Below are 20096 nucleotides of genomic sequence, written 5' to 3'. Positions count from 1 at the left end.
TTAAGTACGTATTGTGCTTTGCGTATCGGTCAGACCTCCATAAAGCTGGTTTAAAAACCCCGAGATAAGTTGTAGAGAGATACATTAGCATTTTTGAAGACCAAAAAAAAAAAGAGTAAGCACTTCTTGTACTGCTCCGGAGAAAGTGAAATCACAGGAGGACCGGAGTGGTTTTTCCTCTGTTTGCTTCAATCACCTTATCTTATAAATATTCTTTACCAGAAACCCGAACTGCTTTATCTGAACGTGTGTGAAAAATTCCCCAAACCTAGCCAATTAAGACCAGAAAGGAAATAGCGATGCCTAGCTGTAACTTCCATGACTATTTATGCATGCCGGCCAGAAGTCCAAATGTTCATATTATATTCTGCGAATTACATAACAGTGGCCACTTTCTATACCACACATGTTATTTCTGAAGTGTTCGCAGCAATTTTGACGTCACTCTGTAACTGACAGCCCCGTTTGACCCTTGAGGCCTGAGATCATTAAGTGGTTAAAAGGTCACCCGATGTGTTAGCTACAGAATTGGAATTACAAATTGCCTCTTCCTTTGGTTATAATTCATGACTGGGCTTTGACTTCCTCGGCGTTTTCATCTCAGCTGGTACAGAGAGGTATGGTTATGGACTGAGATTTTTCACATGAAAGAGAAGAAAATACTAAACAAGAATGAGTAACCCCAGCGCAAGGGACAATTAATCGCTCTTTAGAGATACACAGAGGTCTCTTTGTGTGTTTTGACAGGTACGGGTTCACGTTTGTAGGAATTCGGAATGGCCATATGAGAGTAGAGAACCAAAGAAAAGAAATAGAAGTGTAAGTAGCCTTGCGTGTTCGATGTTTATCACTTCTCAACCCCACGGTCCCCCGTGCGACAAAGGAATCTTACTCGATGAAGGCATAAGATGCCGCTGTCCCAGCTCGAAGTTTTATGTAAGTGTAGTTGGAAAGAAGACATTTCTCATAGGATGCTAGAAACTGGGACTTGAGGTGGAAATTCTCCCCATTTGGCTCACATATGGGTCCAGTAGCCTGAATGAGAGTCTGCCTGGACTTTGTTTCTGAAATTTAGATGCCAATTTTAGGCCTCCAACACATGGTGTAAGAAAAATCCATGAACATGTAGGAAACCTGCTTTCCGGAACCCAGCCATTCTGGGGTGGCAGGCCAGCCAATCATGGCAGCTTTGATGTCAAAAACTTTGTCTCCTTCTAGGCGCTCAAGTGTGAGCCCCGGGGCGGGTACCCCGAGGCAGCAGTGTTGCTTTGTTTCTTCTCCTCTGCAGAGATCCCAGTGAACAAAACCACCTTGGCTTAATAGCAGATTTTAATTAGGCTCTGTGATTAATCTGAATTCCTTCTTCTGAATTTGAAATGTAATTAGCTTACATGATTTCCATTCTGGCCCCTAGCATCTCATGAGACCCATCTCGGAAACCTGTAGTATGTACGGATGTGTTTGGGGAATGTGCCCCGTGGGGAAGTGATGCGTAGAAGCCGGAGGAAGGTGCTTTGGCCTGACTGCCAGGAGCCCGGAGTCATTATTAGAGTCCAGATTCTATTAGAGTCCAGTCATTATTAGAGTCAGAGAGGGAGCCAGTTCAGAGCAGTGCCCCTATCTGGTCCACACCGAATAATACGCTACGTGTAGGTATCCCGTTCATACACCCCATCCCAGAACCAGTGACCCGCTCGCTCCCGTCAGGAAACAGCCTTCATAGTAACTATTGGTAGGTGAAATACTTGCATCCAAGTTGTTTCTCTTCAAAAAATATTTCCCCATGTTTTTGCAGGTAAGTCTTATTTTTACTTTTCTGCATTCTCTCATCTCATTAATAGCACAGATCTGATCGTGTCATTCTACTGTTTTAAACCCTTCAGTGGATTCCTGGCGCTCTTAGGATCAAATTCCAAATCTCTGAAATGGCCCACAGTGTTCTCATTTCCCATACCTTGCTCACCCCTCTTTCTGTTCCCCTATCGACTAGATTTCAAGCTTTAGTGAACTCCTTCATGTCCCCCTACCCCTTTGCACATGCCCTTTCCTCTACTCCGAATGCCATGACACCCTACCTTCATCATGTCACTCCTGCAGAGCACAGCCCAGGCACTGCCTCTTCCAGGAAGCCTTCCTGCAGATGTCTTCCTTCTGTGCCTTCCCATCTCCCCTGTGACTCCCTTCACTACATCATGTGGCAGGTGGAGAGGTAATCATCTCATGACCCTCTGCTTCCTTTCTCATACGGTGAGCCTCTCGAGGGAAGAGACTCAGGCAGATTCTTGTCTGTTTTCCAGTCTCTCACATTGTGCTCGACACACAGGAGGCACCCATAGATGATTAAGATAATTGGCAGAGCGGGACTGTTCCTAGACCCCTCCAGAAATGGCTTGGTCGGGCAACTCTTTGCGCCCCATTCCTACATGGTCGCTCGCTCCTTACCATTGTGAGTCACGTAACGAGAGGATACAGATATCCCTTAACTAACACCTGTAGCCTCTGACCCCATGTTCTAAGCGCAGAAAAATTTCAAAGACAAAATGGAAAACACCAGCTGTGCGCCCAACCAGCAGCCCTTACCAAAAGGGGAAAGTCTATTCAAGACGTTCCTGTTGTGTTTTATTTTCCCCATGTGATCTAGGTGTTTTCTTTTTCTCATTTGTCTTCTCATAAAGGTACGAACTCCTTCATACCTTAAACTTCGATTCTGTCCGCCGTCGTATGAGTGTAATTGTGAAAACTCAAGCAGGTACACATTTTAAAGACTTGGCTTTTTCTCTTTTGCCGTTTGTAGCGTTGTATGTTGAATGAGGTGTTTTAAGAAAGGAAGACATTTTACGTAGTATGTGATTGCCTAAACTCCTGCAAAGCAGGAATTTCTGTATATGCCTTAATGTATTTATTTTTATAACATTTATTTTTGGGAGAGAGACAGAGCTCGAGTGGGGGGGAGGGGGAGGCAGAGAGAGGGAGGGAGACCCAGAATCCGAAGCAGGCTCCAGGCTCTGAGCTGGCAGCACAGGGCCAGACCCGGGGCTCGAACCCGTGAACCGCGAGATCATGACCTGAGCCGAAGTCGGACGCTCAACCGACTGAGCCATCCAGGCGCCCCATTAGCAGTAGAATTCTTGAGTGTAGAGAGTTGTTGGCTCTCCCTGCCTGATCTTCCTCATTTCCCGCTGCTTCATACTTCCTGGGAACAGGCAGGCTAGGGATGACCCAGGTCCAGACTGCTGGGAAAGGGTCTTGTGGCTTCACTGTAGCTCGCTGGGCTCTCTGACAGAGTGCGGAGGCTTGCCCTTTTTGCTTTGGAACCGGTACCATCATCCCAGGAGTCCCCATGTCTTCTGCAGGAGCCATGGTGGCCGAGATCCCTTCTGCTCCGGTTGAATGAGAGCCATGGAGGAGCACTCCTGCCTCATTTGCGGGCCCTCAGATGCGTGCGTGCGTGCGTGCAAGAGAGAGAGAGAGAGAGAGAGTGTCTGTCTGTCTCTGGGTAGTTTTTCAAATTTCCCTTGATTCTATCCTAGTAATTTACTTTTCGGTGTTAAATCTGCCCCACATCCCTTGGTGGGAGAATGGGAAGGTAGAGACAGACCCTTGAGGGAACATTTCCCACTGCCAGGTCATGAAATCGATTTCATTATGCGAGTGCAGGATCTGCTCTGTGACTTTTAAACCCACTGTGGATGTGCGAGGGGAAATGTTTTTATTTTATTTATTTATTTTTTATTTATTTTTTTTTATTTTAATTTTTTTTCAACGTTTATTTATTTTTGGGACAGAGAGAGACAGAGCATGAACGGGGGAGGGGCAGAGAGAGAGGGAGACACAGAATCGGAAACAGGCTCCAGGCTCCGAGCCATCAGCCCAGAGCCTGACGCGGAGCTCGAACTCACGGACCGCGAGATCGTGACCTGGCTGAAGTCGGACGCTTAACCGACTGCGCCACCCAGGCGCCCTGGGGAAATGTTTTTAAAAGCCGCTGAACGTTTGAAATACTTGGTATCCTTACCGGTAATATATACGTGCACGCATGCGTTCTACCGCAGATGGCGTGGTGGCCGGGGGGAGTGGTCTGCCAAGGGTCTAGACCTCAGAGCTGCACTTCTTTTGAACTTGTTGAACTCAGCACTTTGCCTTATAAGGGTGAAGTGTCTTTCTTAATGCTCACCCTTGCCTACCTTGCCGGATGCATGGGTGATCTCAAGCCGCACTTGTACTCGCACTCTACAGGGCTGTTTTCCAGTTTCCATTAAAAAAGGTCAAGCCACCGTTTTTAATTTTTTTTAACGTTTATTTATTTTTGAGAGAGAGAAGGGGGGGTGGGCAGAGAGAGAGAGAGACAGAATCCGAAACCGGATCCAGGCTCCGAGCTGTCAGCACAGAGCCCGACGCGGGGCTGAAACCCACGAACCGCGAGATCATGACCTGAGCCGAAGTCGGACGCTCAACCCACTGAGCCACCCAGGCGCCCCCAGCCACCGTTTTTAAATCAACCTCTAGTGTATTCAAAGAGATTTTATCTTATTTGCACTTGGATTTAGCCCTTGACACCTGTAGAGGCCGTCCGTGTGTGCACTTTAGACCAGGCTTGACCACATTGTCAAAGAGAATTCAGAAGCAGCTTCTTGACACGAGCACGCTCTTCCATGATTCACTGAAAGGAAGTATATTTTAACAGAGCTGCTTGCGTACTCGGAGTTATTATTTGTGTACGTATTAGTCTTAAGAGTCTTAAGAGGGCATTGTCCTGAGAGGTTAGAGGTCAAGATGTCTCATTCCATTGGGGTGAGCCTTGCTGGGCAGACCCGGGGTCCACCGTAGCTGGGTGGGAGGGGCCGCCATGAAGGTATCTGTTCTTCAAATCCCAGTACCAACCAGTCTGACCATTCTAAGTTGAGTATTTTGGTGTTTTATTTTAGGAGACATACTTCTCTTTTGTAAAGGAGCAGACTCTGCGGTTTTCCCCAGGGTGCAAAATCATGAAATTGAGTTAACTAAAGCCCATGTGGAACGTAATGCTATGGTGAGCCTACACTCCCCCACAAGTGCTAGTGATGGCTATTTTGTGGGATTGCTGCTTACATGTTTAAATGAATTTTAGCATGTTTATGGTCTGTTTTTACATTTGGGGATTTAGTAATACTATTTTCCTTATTTTAATGGAAAACATTATCCTGGAGCAAGTATCCGTTCAGAATATGTAGACTTGAAGTCTTCTCAAGAATTTTTGGTTTGTGTTCTGCGCCCCCCCCTTTTTTTTTTAACCCCAAGAGCTATTGTTTTGTTGTTCTGAACCTAATTTGAACGTTACCATTTTAGTTGCAATCTGTTAGTGTATGTGTTTTGCTAAAAATATATCAAAATTTCTCTTCTGTACAGTGAAGCAAGAGTATTTAAAGAGGGTGTGGGGGTTTTTCCAATTATTTGGAAATAATTTGGGAAATAACTTCGCTTCTAGGACGGGTATCGGACACTTTGTGTAGCCTTCAAAGAAATCTCCCCAGATGATTATGAAAGAATTAACAGACAGCTCATTGAGGCGAAGATGGCCTTACAAGACAGAGAAGAAAAAATGGAAAAGGTTTTTGATGATATTGAGACAAATATGAATTTAATTGGAGCCACTGCAGTGGAAGACAAGTAACTACACAGTGATATTCCTGTTATTTTAATGACTGGTCATTTAGGGTGGTATCTGTCCACATTGGTAATTTATTCTCAAATTTTGAAATGTTTTATTCAGGTCTGTTGATATACCAGATTTTGAATTGTTTGTGGGAATAGGTTTGTTTGGAGAGGGAGGGAAGAAGGGGGGGAGAAAGAGAGAGAGAAAGAGAGACAGAGAACATGAGTGGGGGATGCGCGGCTGGTGGGGGGGCGGGACGGCAGAGGATACGAAGCGAAGCAGACCCTGCGCTGATAGCAGAGAGCTTGATCCAGACACGGGGCTCAAACTCACGAACCGTGAGATCATGGCCTGAGCTGAAGTCGACGCTAAACTGGCTGAGCCACCCAGGCATGCTGGTGATGATTTTTGTTAAGTATTTATGGCTTAGAAGAATGAATCCGTCATCTCTAAGATCTTTTGAATCTTTGCAAAGCCATCCATTTATTTATGCAAATATTTATGAAATAATCTTGAGATGTCTAGAGAGCTTTGTGCTCGAGGCATCATTTGAGCTCGTGCCTGATAGAATTGGTAAGACTCTGACAGACAGAAATGAGCAGAAAGGAAATTCAAGTTAGAGCAAACAACATAGGAGCTCAGTCGAACCTGGTTTAACAGGCTAGAGCGTGTTTTTGCATACTTTCAAATAATTTGCTTTAACTCTACAGGCTGAGCTCTACTAGACATGATTGTAGGGCTCCAGCATTGATCTGTCTGAAAGAGTAAGTTTTAGACTCTTAATATTTTAGGAGTTCTTCAGAAATTATAAATGCAAATTATGAGACTGAACCAAACAAAAATTTACACATGCATATGCAGGTTTCAGCCACATTGGAAGATACTGAAATTTTAATGGGATTCATTTAGTCTAATTTCTTTGTTATTCTCTGGCCAAAGGCGACTCAAAGAAAGTACTCTTCTGTCCTTACCTTCCAGATTTATGCTTAAATTGTCTTTCTGGATGGTCGGCTTTGCTATTCTTAGAGCTGCTCAGCAATGGGGATTGGTTAACTTCCTTCAATCTCTCGTTAGAATGTGTTTGGCCTTTTCTGTTTGAAACCATGTTAACTATTTATTTTGGTGTGAGACATGGAATACGTGAAAGTGGCAGTGACTAAGAATGTTTGGTGAGTTTATGAACATTTTAGCTAAGAGTGATGATTCTCAATTCTGCCATCGGATACCAGCTCCCTAAAGAGATGTCGTGAACTCTTTCAAACCTCACTGTTGGAAATTCGTTTTAGTGAGTAAAACTATGCCAGATATATCAGAAAGAGTAGAAGCTATATAAGAAAACCAACCGACAACATGTCAGGACTCCAGAATTGCTGTGAATTGTAAAGAGATTCTCTTTAGCAAGGCTTCTTGCAGAATCTGTGTCCAGTATTTTTGAGGATAACAAGGTTGCCTTTGTATTCCCAGGCTACAAGATCAAGCAGCCGAGACCATTGAAGCTCTGCATGCAGCAGGTCTGAAAGTCTGGGTGCTTACCGGGGACAAGATGGAGACGGCCAAATCCACCTGCTATGCGTGCCGCCTTTTCCAAACCAGCACCGAGCTCTTGGAACTGACTACAAAAACCATCGAAGAAAGTGAAAGGAAGGAGGATCGATTACATGAATTGTTGATAGAATATCGGAAGAAGTTGCTGCATGATTTTCCTAAAAGTACTAGAAGCCTTAAAAAGTAAGGAACTGCGTCAGTTTCTTATATTTAGGCGTTAGCGTAAGTGTAAGGCACAGCCGTTTGTGCAGAAGGCTCCATTTTCTATGATTTATCATTCTTTGTTTGCAGGTGTTTTATCCTTATATGTTAAAACCTTCCCTGAGGACTTGGCTAATGGCCCATTTGAGATCATGGCGCCTTCTGCCTCTCTTTTAATTTAATAGAAAATCCTGTATTTCTCAAGCTTTAGGAAAGTGGTTCAGTTTCTTAATGTTTAGGGTCTGGGTAGTTAGCCCTCAGCACTCATAAGAAAAAATACTCCTTCTCATGGTCTCTTAAATTAGATGCAATGAAACCAGCCTCTAGAACATTTTCTATGCAATTTGAGGTCCTAGAGCCATTTTCTGTGTGGATTTTCGTGCCCCAGAACTCCGAAGGAAGCCAGATACCTGCTAATAACATGGCCACTTCACCTCTGCTTTCAACTAGCTGCTTAGGAAGAACTTGTAGAACTTACGGGTCTCCAGGAAAGCCACTGATGCATAGTAATTCAGTGCCCAGAGGGACGCCTGGGTGACTCAGTCGGGTAAGCGTCCGACTCTTGATTTGGCTCAGATCATGATTTTACGGTTTGTGAGTTCGAGCCCCGCATTGGGCTCTGCGCTGACGGTGTGGAACCTGCTTGGGATTCGTTCTCTCTTCCTGTCTGTCTCTGCCTCTCTCTGTCTCTCTTTCAAAATAAATAAATAAACTTTTACAAAGGTAATAATTCGTGAGGTGCCTGGGTGGCTCAGTCAGTTAAGCATCCGACTTCAGCTCAGGTCATGATCCTCCTGGTCCGTGAGTTCGAGCCCTGCGTCAGGCTCTTTTGCTGACAGCTCAGAGGCTGGAGCCTGCTTCGGATTCTGTGTCTCCCTCTCTCTCTTTGCCCCTCCCTGCTTGCCCTTTCTCCTTCTCTCTCTCTCTCTCTCTCTCTCTCTCTCTCTCAAAATAAATAAAACATTTACAGAGAGAGGCTCAGAGAGATGCGGTAACTTACTCAAGATCACATAGCCAACACGGGGTGGAGCAAGTCTAGCCAAAGAGCCTAGGCTGTTTTAACAACTGTGCTGTGGCTGGATCCCCATCTCTAGCGTTTAAACAAGCTTTCAAAATGATCTCCCCGTATTCGTGAGTCTGTGGCCAATTCTAAACCAGCTGTTGTTCTTCTGGTACTTGGGCATCAGTGAGAGTAAACGTGTTTTTATTAATTGCCTGTCATAAATGTTTCCTTCCTTTAGCCAAGTGGTACTTCTAAAGGCAGTCCAAATTACATTTTCCTTGTCCATTTGTCTTAGTCTGCTCCGGCTAACGTAACAGAATAGCATAGACCAGGTAGCTTAAACAGTAGAAACTGATTTCTCCTATTTCTGGGGTCTAGAAGCGTGAGGTCAGGGTGCCGGCATGGCCGAGTTCTGGTGAGGTCCCTCTCTGGCGACCTTCCGCGGTATCCTTAACACGCCACAGAAGGAAGAAGTGCTGATGTCTCTTCTTACGAGGGCGCCGATCTCCTCATAAGGGCTCCACCGTCATGACTTCATCAAAGCTAGTCACCTCCCTAAGGTCCCAGTTCCAAATGCCGTCACATCGGGGGTTAGAGCTTCAACATAGGACTTGCCGTGTGGCGGTTGGGGGCGTGGGGCGTAATGCAGTCCGTAGCACCATTCCGCGGCTCTGGGGCACTTTTGGCAAAGCCAGGGCTTATGAAACATCTCAGAACATTCCCACTTGCGGTTCATGTTCTCGGAGCTGGGCACAGACCTCCCTCGAGTTACAGAAGCATCGGACCCAGGATCACTTTCGCCAGCTTCTGCCTCTGTCGTTGTCCCCTTCCGCTTCAGATCAGCCACCAAGCCTCATTCAGGTTTCCATTCTCACTGTGAGTGCTGCACATCAAATTCCTAGCAACCCATGCCTGGAAGCCCTTAAGTCCCTCTGCCAGACGAGTGGTTCTCCGTTACCCGCAGAATGAGGTCGCAGCAGAGGCCTCAAGTGACCTTTTCAACTCGCTTTCCTAATGCACCCCAGCACGCATTTTCTCCCCTCACCTCATTCTGCCCCGTCTTTCTACGACGCTGTTCTTTCCTGTCATTTATTGTCCCAGCCTCTGGATTAGTGGCCTTTCAGTGTCGTTTGCGTCTATTCCATCACGTAGACTTCTGTCCCCTTAAGGAGGTTTTTCTCTTCTCCAAGGAAAGATGGGTTAATAATTCTCTCCATTCTTCTTATATGTCCTGCTTGCAGTTGATGTTTACAAATATTGCTTGATGGATTACCGAGCCACTGTTTCTTGCACATTAAGTCAGCTCTGTGAGTAGGGAAGCGAAGGCGAACACATGATTGGTATCTCTTTAATTAGTGAATAAAACACACTTCTAAAATTACGAAGCAGAACGTGGACAAGTACAAAATACACTGTAGTATTGCGAGAAATACAGAATCTCCTGGCCCACCCCTACCCTAGTGAGTCAGAACGTAGCCTTTAAGAAAACTCCCAGGAATTTTACCAAGAGTCCCTTAAACGGTAACCTTCCGGACGCGTACAATTCGACAAACGAATCCATAGCGATGAGATCCTGCAGTACTTCCCAAATGGCATCCAGGGTTCCCTTGATTCATCACTGGTTTTTTTTTCTTGATTACAAAAAAATGAAATGTTAATTGGGAGAATTTTCACAGTTGTAAGTGTCCCCCCATATGGTTTTCTTAAGTACTTGACACCTGTTCCATTTGTCTTTCCTGGCACCTAATATCTCTTAGTCGTCCCGGCTGTGCATGAGAATCACCTACAGAGCTTTCTGGAACATCTACCTTTGAATAACCAAGCACTGCCCAAGACTTGCATTTGTCTGGGAATAGACCTCAGGCATGGGCAATTTTTTAAAGCTGACCAGATGATTCCAACGGGAAGGCTGTGGTTAAGAACCACTAATCCAGTATAAAATGATACTTCTTTAAGGAACGTCTGTCATTACATCAATACATTATCATGGTATTTTTTTATGAACACTGTGTCTTTTAGGTTCTCTGTCATTTTTGAGAAGCCAGGTCCGTCGACGAGGCTTTGTCATTCAGGAAGAGAGGTCTTCTGTGGTTTCTGTGCCCAAAGCCATTTTGTCTTTTCCCTGGATTACTAACAAGTTTTCAGATTGACGATTTGTCTTCCTGTCAGAGCTTGACTGACTGATGTGTAATTTCCAAAATTCACCATGAGTTTCTAACACAGAGCCCGCCCGCTAAATGTCCATTATTTTTATACCTTTTACAACTTAATATCTATATGGGCATCTTGAGTCTCCAAAGATGTCACGGAGAACCTCTGTTGTGCCATTATGAGAGACATTTGCCTCTTTACAGGTCCAGGAACCTGATCGGTGGGGACTCTTATGTGGGGCCCTCCCCTTTGTGGTTCTTTAAAAACTCCGGTTCCTGAATAGAAATGCATAAAAGATTCACTTACAGCCTTGTTTTTTCTTTTCCAGAGCATGGACAGAACATCAGGAATACGGATTAATCATCGATGGCTCCACATTGTCGCTCATACTCAATTCCAGCCAGGACTCCAGCTCTAACAACTACAAAAGCATCTTCTTACAGATCTGTATGAAGTGTACCGCAGTGCTGTGTTGCCGGATGGCCCCGCTGCAGAAAGCCCAGGTACCTGGACACTAGTTCATGTTCCATTCTGGGGGTTTCTGTACACGTACGGGCAAACAGATGTTCGCTTGACTTCTTCTTCCTTCGCAGAGCCCCCTTTCCTTTATCACACCTGCGCAGGCTGCTTCTTTGCGGTCAAATGCGGGAGTCCGCCCGCCAATTTGAATGAACCCGGGCTTCTGGTCCCCTCAAGCCGGCTGTCCAGTTCCTTGCCTTCGAACCTTCTCTAATGAGCGCTTGGCGCCCGCCGCCTCCATCCCGCCGCTCCCGGCTCCCCTGTCACGTTAGCCCCGTGTGTTCTCTTCTCATCCTATTCCACGGGATGGCCTAGGGGAGAGCGGTGACCTCCTCGCCAGATCCGTCCCGCGGTCTTCTGTGCGCCTCCTCGTTTCCCTGCCGCGGTTCGCACCCTCCGCCGTATCCCCCTTACGACTTCCCTCCCCTGGTTTCTGTCTGTGGTCCACAATCTTGACTTTTTTTTTCTCCCCCTACTTGGCAACCTAGTGTCTTTTTATTTTGTTCCATCTTCTCACTTCTCTCTAATTATCATTTTTCTCTGGGGCTAAGTCTTCCTTCTGCTTTCTACTTCCAGCCTGTCTCTCTAAACACACTAGTTGGCATGACTCTCGTGGATAGGCTCTGGCCCTGAGTTTTCCTTCACGTCAAATCTCCTATTTCTAGCTGCCTGCTTCACAGCTCCATGTGGAACCCACGCTGTCCTATTAAATGCTAGTGTCCAACACAGGTCTTCTGATTTCCTCCTGCAGGCCGGTTTGTTTTCTCCCTTGTCTTCGTTATTCTCGTTGCCGCTGCTCTCCTTCTCTCGCGCCCTAAGTCACCAAACACCTGTGGCCCTTCTGTTCTCCTTCCCTCCCTCCCTCACTCTATATATGGTCACCTTGATCCCACCTTTGGCCATAGCTCTCATTTGGGTACCATCTTGTTAAAACGAACCGCTTCTCCCGTCTCGTCTGCTCTGACTCAAGCACTTTCAGTAGGGATGAGGGGCACTCGGGTTCCCCCCTGTTGGCCCTTACTATGTCTGTACGTGCTCTGTGTCCACTGTCACTCCCGTGTCCAGCCCGAACCCTCTACTCCTGTTGGTCGTTCCTCCCGTTGTGTCCCTTCCCCATGCCGTGCTCATGCCAGCCTCGAAAGCTGTCCTCATCTGGGATTTTCTCTGAATTCCTCTCGGCCCTAACAGAAATCTTACTCCTAATTAAACCCAGTTCAAGGGCCATTCCCCGAACGGTGTTTTCTCCAGCCCCTCTAAGCCCACGTTGATCTGTTTGCCCTTGCTTTTTTGTACTTACTGGGTCCAAAGAACCTTAGAGTCTCAGTTACACACTTTGCCGCTTCTGTATACACTGTATTCTTTCATGTGTGTTAACTTTGCTTCTTCACTTTATGCTGCCGCTTGCTCTAGACCCAGGGAATGGCAGTGTCTTTCGCTCACCCTTTACACAAGCCCTCCTCCCTACTTCGCGCGCACGCACACACACACACACACACACACACACACATACACACACACACACACACACACACACACGGCCCATCCTAATTGAGGGCATTGTCTCCATCTACTTTCTTCTCGCTCTCAGTCCCCACCACCATCAGATGCTTTTCTTTTTGTCTTCCGCCTTCAGAGCCTCAGTCACCCCATGTGACGAAGTGGATCCTACCAGAGCCATATCCATAGAAATCTGTCCCTTTTGTCAGAGGCAATATCTCTTTTTTTCCCCTACATTTACTGCCTTTTGTTCAAATCACTCACTAGGATCCTGCCTACTCCACTGCCCAGGAAGTGATGCTTCGGTAGAGTCACGTCTTCCAGGATATCACCTTCTCGTCTGTCATGTCCATATAGGTGACTTCCAGTCACTTCCCCAGTCCAGATACTCGGTTTCCACTTGATTTCTCCAGCTGCTTCCGGAACTCGTCTTCTTGGGCGTGTCCTTACCGTCTCATCCCAGCTTTAGAGCGGGCCATCTTCCTGGTCTTCCGCATCAGTGACCGACCTCACTGTACTTCCAGGTTTCTGGATTCAAAACCTTGAAATCTCTGTTGACCTCCCCCGTGCTTTACCCTTCCGTGTGGTCTCAGTCACCAAATTCTTCCATTTTCTGGGACATTGTCCTATTCATCTATTCTTTGCTTTCCTGCCAGGTCCAGGCCTGGTAACAGCTTCCTGAACTCCTCTCGTCACTGGCCACCTAACTTCGCTCTGGGCCTGCAGTCTTGCTTTTTCTTCCCATTCCTCCTGCACCCTACTCCTACTTTCAGAATATTACCCCCTGTTGATCTGGACCCCGATATACCTGTCCGTGCCCCACCCCACCCCCCATGTGAAAACTCACTGATGTGGTCAAGCCAGTCGGTTTTCTGAGCATATATTATACACACCTGGCTATGCGCCTTAGCTCATTCCCACTCTCTGGAATACTCCTCCAAGCCCCTTTTCCCCATCCCCACAAATTTTTTTTAATCTTTATTTATTTCTGAGAGAGAGACAAGAGTGTGAGCCGGGGAGGAGCAGAGAGAGAGGGAGACACAGAATCCGAAGCAGGCTCCGGGCTCTGAGCTGTCAGTACGGAGCCCGACCCCGGGCTCAAACTCGCGAACCGTGAGATCAACCTGAGCCGAAGTCGGACACTCAACCGACGGAGCCACCCAGGCGCCCCTGTCCCCACAAATCTTTAACCGTCTTTCGTGATTTCGATACAAGGACTCTTCCTTCCGTAAAATCATTCCTCATTACTCCGGCATGTAGCGTCCTCTCCCTTCTCTGCCATCATAGGCCTTTTCGCGTGGCCAACTTAGCAGCCTTAGGTCTTCTCTTGCACAGATACTTCACATTGTTAGCATTCCTTGTTAATCTGATGATCTGATATTCTTGTATTCATTCTTTATCTCTGTACTTCCATTATCTGTTGCTTAAGGTGTGTGCCCAGCCTGATATGTTGTGTACAGTTGTAGTTGATCGATAAATAGTTTTTAGTAGATTGATTTCTTTTTCATGAAGCTATCCGAGAGATTGAAGGCAAGTTCTTAATCCAGGTGACCCGGGGCACAGTAAAAAAACACCACGTTTATCTGTCTAAATCTTTCGTGATTTGATTGTCCATGGCTATATATCTTTTTATCGGTCCACAAGGACGACCCTTAATCTTCTTAATCTATTTTTATGCAGACGCTGTCACCCTTGATAATGTTATTGCTTTCCCTAGACCTTTCCTGGCTGCAGTTTTTCTTCCTTGAGGTGCTAATCATTACTGCACATCTGTCCCCGGTGCAGTTAGGTAACCAGTATTGTAGCCCATCGAAATCAAATTTAGGGGGCACCTGAGTGGCTCAGTCAGTTAAGTGTCCGACTTGGGCTCAGGTCACGGTCTCCCGGTTTGAGTTCGCGCCTCGCATCGACAGCGCAGAGAGCCCGCTCCAGGTCCTGTCTCCCACTCTCTCTGCCCTTCTCCTGCTCGTGCGTGCTCTCTCTCTCTCAAAAATCAATAAGTAAATATTTAAAAAAAGAATACGTTGGACTTTACTAAGAAAAAACACAAACTTAGTTTGGGTTCTTTAATTTCATCTTTGACTTATTTACAGATCATTTCTCAGAGTCTTCTAAAACACTTTAAAGAGAACCAAGCTGATGGGCGGGAATAGGAGAAAGACGGCATTTCACGATAGCATTTTTGTGTTAAATGGAATCGGATGTGGGTTTTTGTACGCCATTTCGTACAACCGAAACCTGACTGAATTTTGTTTAAAGAAAAGACTGTGGGGCAGCTTAACCGTGTGTAAATTATTTTTAATGGCTTATGTCACAAATGGGTTTTATTTATGTTAACTGCTAAAAGCAATTCCGAGGACAGAATTTTTGCAAGGCATTAGTTAGCTACTTCGTTATGTAAGCTTTTTAAAAGCTGCCAGATTCTGGGGGCTTGGGGGGGTGACACATAAAGCAGTCATTGTCTCAAACCCAGGGTGGGAGGGTAACTGCTTACCCGATATACTCCTACAAGTCATTCCACCGGGGCAAGATGACTTTTATTTGCTGCCCACCCTCAACACAGCAGTGAGTGGCCCTGCGTCATTGACACATCTTTTTTGTTTTTAATTTTTTTTTATGTTTTCATTTATTTTTGAGACAGAGACAGAGCATGAGCAGGGGAGGGGCAGAGAGAGAGGGAGACACAGAATCGGAAGCAGGCTCCAGGCTGAGCCGTCAGCACAGAGCCCGACGCGGGACTCGAACTCAGGGACCGTGAGATCGTGACCTGAGCTGAAGTCGGATGCTTAACCGACTAAGCCACCCAGGCGCCCCGTCATTGACACATCTTGAAGAGACACTCAGGGAACAGGGACAGGCTTCATAAACATATCTCAGGGAACTTTCTGCAAATCGCAGCCATCTTGAAGCTGTCCCCATCTACAAATGCAGCTGCCTGTAGCAGAGATTAAGTCATACCGGGCACTGGGAGGTCTAGTGAAGTTTAGTTGGCCACTGGATGGGTGTAAGAACTTAACATGAGGTAAGTCCCCGGCGATATGGGAATGCGCCGAAGGAAGTGGTTGTGTCCGCAGGGAGGAGAGATGGAGAGCTTCTAGAAGCGTTGTTCTCTCACTACCCACTCTTATTCCGGTAGCCCTGTGCGTGTTACCCAAAACCAGCTTTCTGGGTAACTCTGACTCTCACACTCAACACCTCATCTGAAAGGATGTGTGTGAAGCAGTGACAAAACAGGGACACGTTGGCCTCTCCTGTAGGTAGGGGGCAAGGTTTTCTGACACCTAATGCGCGCACGGAACCTTTAGAACCAGGTGGACCCTGGTGTTACAGGGGGGAAGGCTGTGTTCTTTTGCCTCTGAGAATTGAAGCCTATTGTACGTCTATGCATCGACTCCCTTTCTGCTTGTTTCCAAGGCCTCCATTTACAAGTGTGAAGAAGGCATCTACCCCCAGTGTGGTATAGCCTCACGTTCTGCTCTGACCTTTTCTTTACCTCTTTCGCACTTAATGTCCAGATTGTCAGAATGGTGAAGAATTTGAAGGGCAGCCCGATAACACTGTCGATAGGCGACGGTGCCAACGATGTTAGTATGATCTTGGAATCCCACGTGGGAATAGGTAAGAAGCCCGTAACGAGATGGCATCCGTAAGGTATCCGCAGCGCCCGCAGGTAGATGGTCTCACATTCTAGAGAGAACGTTTTGGTTGCCCGTCTTGGATTTTAACTTGGGAATGATAATCACCAATTGAATGAAGGTCCTCGCCTAAGCATGTCCACCCCAAAGCCCTACCCCCGGTGGGAACACAGCGGCGTAAAATTAGAGGACATCTTTATATCAGCCAAGTAGGCGGAATTTCCCCAACCCGCGGGCGGTACAGTGGATCCTTCAGCGCTCCCTTTGACGACATGCATGAAAGTTTAGTGATTCTCCGCCCCTGGCCACATCGCCTGCTTATGTTGCTGCACTGTATCTTCCGAGATTCTTAACCGGTTGGGACTAAGAGATGCTCATTGGTTGGCTGCTTTTCCACGCGGCAGTATTTACGGGCGCTTTGGGCCATAGCGTTGAATTTATTTGTTGGCACGCAGCAACAGCTTTTTCTCCTGCCCGCACCGTTGTTCTCCATGCCAGGCTGCCGATAGGCAGCAATCCTCATAGCCCGGCAGGTTTTGGGGGCAGGGGGTTAAGAGAAGAAATCATCGAATTAAGTATCTTGGCGATTATAGTCACTGCAGTTTGCCCTCCCAAACGCTTCCCATTTGGAAGGCACCCTTTTCGGAGCCACTCTGTTTTACTCGTTGGTTATTCAGTGTGGACATGGCCTGAAGCTGCTTGAGCTCGATACTCCGTACTCGAGAGTTTCATTCAGCGAGAGGACTCCACCGTCCCGCTGGAGCTCTTCAGTTTCGAGCTCCTAGACCACAAAGCCCAGGGCTCTCGTTGGTTCGCTACAGCCCCTTATCTAGTGGCATGGCCATTTAAGCACTTCCTAAGTGCCTCTCAAATCATTTTCAGATTTAATTTTCTCCTCAGGATAATTTTTGCCCAGTAATGATTACAGCAGCGATTCGGGTTCGTTGTTTTATATTGTGTTATAGTTAGGTGCTTACCAATTAAACTTCATTTTACTTTGTATTGATCAGTCTCACTGTTACAGCTCCGTTTGGTTAAAAAAAAAACAAAGCTAAACGATACAAGTGAGCTATGTCATGTTAACAAGTTAAAAGTGTGCAGATAACAAAGTAGGGGGCTGCCTATTTTATAAAATATTCATGCCATGGAGATTTTTCTTGTGTGTTTTGTTTTGTTTTTTAGGTATTAAAGGCAAAGAAGGTCGCCAAGCAGCCAGGAATAGCGATTATGCCGTTCCGAAGTTTAAACATTTAAAGAAATTGCTACTGGCTCACGGACATCTATATTACGTGAGAATAGCACACCTTGTACAGTATTTCTTCTACAAGGTATGTATTAAAGTATTTCCAATTTGACGTATCACCGTTTAGCCCGGCACCGTCTTAGGGTTTTCCTTCATTTTACACATTTCTTCTGCTGTCCTAGCACTGAGATTTGTGGCCTACAAAACATACGTGATCTAATGAACCAGCAACTACGAGTTCCTTTGCATGCAAGAGTTTGGGGATGAAATGTTTAAGTCCGCCTTCTCGAAGTATAGTTTAACTACCACAAAATGTACCCAGTAAGAGCTTCCAGTTCCGTTTTGACAGATGTTTACAACCCCATAGCCACCACCCCAGGAAGTTCCCCTGTGCTCCGTCCCGGTCAGTCTGCTCCACCGTGCACCAGTTACTAATCTGATTTATATTACTGTACGGTATATAATGATGCTTACAACCTGTATAAATTTAGAGATCACTTCTGCAGTTCTGCACGTGAGATTTGCCTGTTTTAGAAGAACTTCCTGTGAATAAAATCACACCTGCTCGTTCATGCCTGTTCCGCTTAGCGTAGCGTTTTTGAGGTTCACCCATGTGTCCCGTATCAATGGTTGGTTCCCCTTTTATCCTCAACGGTATTCTGAACTGCTGTCGTTAGTAGCAGAGCCCTCTTTTCAGGTGAGATTGTACAGGCAAAGCAGACAGAAGCCGGATTGCACTCACTGAAGGATGCCGGGGCCGGGGCCGCGGCCTCGCGCCACCTCCTCGTCTTGCACAGAGATTTCCTCAGAGCGCAATTTGGAGCGCATGAGTATAGCTCAAGCCACTGGTTGTATGCGTAATGAACTTGGCATGCATGAAGGTGAAGTAACGTCTAAAGTATGAAAATCCTCGTCAGCGGACATGGGCCGGAACTTGATCTCTTGTCCTGTGTTCTGTTCGGTATAGCTTTTAAGGGTTTTTGTTTTTTCACTTCCCACCTTGAAATAATTTCAGACTTTCCGAAAGTTGCAGAGTTACTGTTAACGCCTTGGATAACACACGACATAGTTTTGAAGATCCATAGTTATCACACCTCCGTAGTCTTCTTTAGTCTGGAGTATGTCCTGTCTTCTTTGTCTTCACGATCTCAGCATACTCGAAGAGTCCTGGCTGCTTTGTGGAATGCCCCTCAATTTGGGTTTCTCTAATGTTTGCTTATCATTAGATTCGGGTTACGTTTTGTTGGCACCAGTCCCCCGGAAGCAGTTTCTAACCTGCTCAGTGCATCATATCATGATGGAGGCGCATGTTGTCCGTATGTCTCACTCATGACCATGTTCACTTTGACAGCTTAATTCAGATGGCGGTTTGGGAGTCTAAAGACCCTTCGACATCGGTCTGTGTAATTTCCTTGGAAAAGAGCATTCAGCCACTAAAACAGATACTTTGTTTTGTGAATGCAAAATCCATGACTATGGTTCTTTATTCTGTTACTTAGATTGTCACAGATGTAGCCTGTGTCCTTTCCACGTGTCCCCATCGTTTTTCATTTGTATTTGATTGGGATAAGAATGCTTAGCATGAGCAACTCCCCATTCCCTTCTCTGCCCCACCCCCAACCTTCTTCGAAGACCTACTTCCTGGTCCGCATGATATTCTAGGCGCATCTTACTTTTTTTCTTTTAATTTTTTTTAACATTTATTATTAAGAGACAGAGAGACACAGAGCGTGAGCAGGAGAGGGGTAGAGAGAGGGGGAGACACAGAATCCGAAGCAGGCTCCAGGCTCCGAGCTGTCAGCACAGAGCCCCACACAGGGCACGAACTCACAAACTGCGAGATGGTGACCTGAGCCGAAGTTGGTCACTTAACCAACTGAGCCAGCCAGGCGCCCCTCTGAGGTGCATCTTACATTTTTCGTGCTCCAGTCCTGGATTCAGACATTCTCCAAGGAACACTGGTTCCTTTTATTCGAAAATGGCATTTAGGGGGCACCTGGGTGGCTCGTTCGGTTAAGTGTCCGACTCTCGATTTTTGGCTCGGGTCCTGATCTCAGTTCGCAGGATCAAGCCCCGCATCGTCGGGCTCTGCGCTCACAGCATGGAGCCCGCTTGGGCTTCTTTCTCTCCCTCTCTCTCTCTCTGCCCCTCCCCCACTCACACGTGTGCTCTCTCTCCCTCTCAAAATAGATAAATAAATTAAAAAAAAAAAAAAAGATGGCATTTAGAAATCAAGATCTGTGTGCTAATTATGCTCATCGCTGCTGCTGCAGTTGGTTCTGGACCTTCTCGGTGGCCAGAGCTAGGACGTGTGTGCACACGTACCTGCAGGTCTGTATCTGCGTAGAGATGCATGTGTACATACACACAACTAGGTCGGGCTGGAACCCAGAATGTGAACTCAGTCTCTCCTAACCCTTGGATCGCAGCCAACACCACGAGGTTTCCTTCTGCCCTTCCCCTTTCCTTGTCTAGGGCCTCCTTTCTCCAGTGGTGAGAACCCCACTTCTCCTGATGCACAGTCCGTCCACTGATTTGCTCAGTCCTACGACACTCCTAAAGTCGTTTCAGAATTGCTATGTCCTACCCCCGTGAGCAACCAAACTTAACTAACTTGAGTGATATATTTGTATGTACCTGTTTTTGTCTTTAGCCTTGGAGTATATAGTC

General features: G+C 46.4%; 1 protein-coding gene across 11 annotated transcripts in view; it reads left to right on the top strand.

Annotated features, from left to right (window-relative positions):
- The window catches only part of ATP11C (ATPase phospholipid transporting 11C), a 174206-nt gene that overhangs the window by 119048 nt on the left and 35062 nt on the right, over positions 1–20096 (top strand). For all 11 annotated transcript variants that reach the window (XM_047082036.1, XM_047082035.1, XM_047082038.1 and 8 more), the window contains 8 exons: positions 748–819; positions 2676–2749; positions 4926–5029; positions 5465–5646; positions 7097–7360; positions 10861–11035; positions 16064–16166; positions 17366–17511. In XM_047082036.1, coding sequence (XP_046937992.1) covers positions 748–819; positions 2676–2749; positions 4926–5029; positions 5465–5646; positions 7097–7360; positions 10861–11035; positions 16064–16166; positions 17366–17511 — 1120 coding nt within the window. The remainder of the gene's footprint in view (positions 1–747; positions 820–2675; positions 2750–4925; positions 5030–5464; positions 5647–7096; positions 7361–10860; positions 11036–16063; positions 16167–17365; positions 17512–20096) is intronic.

The sequence above is a fragment of the Lynx rufus genome, unplaced genomic scaffold (assembly GCF_022079265.1).
Source record: "Lynx rufus isolate CCGP_SWC_20201006 ecotype Redwood Valley unplaced genomic scaffold, mLynRuf1.p SCAF_19, whole genome shotgun sequence".
Classification (NCBI taxonomy): domain Eukaryota; kingdom Metazoa; phylum Chordata; class Mammalia; order Carnivora; family Felidae; genus Lynx; species Lynx rufus.
Note: the sequence above shows the minus strand (reverse complement) of the source record. Positions and strands in the feature narration are given on the sequence as shown.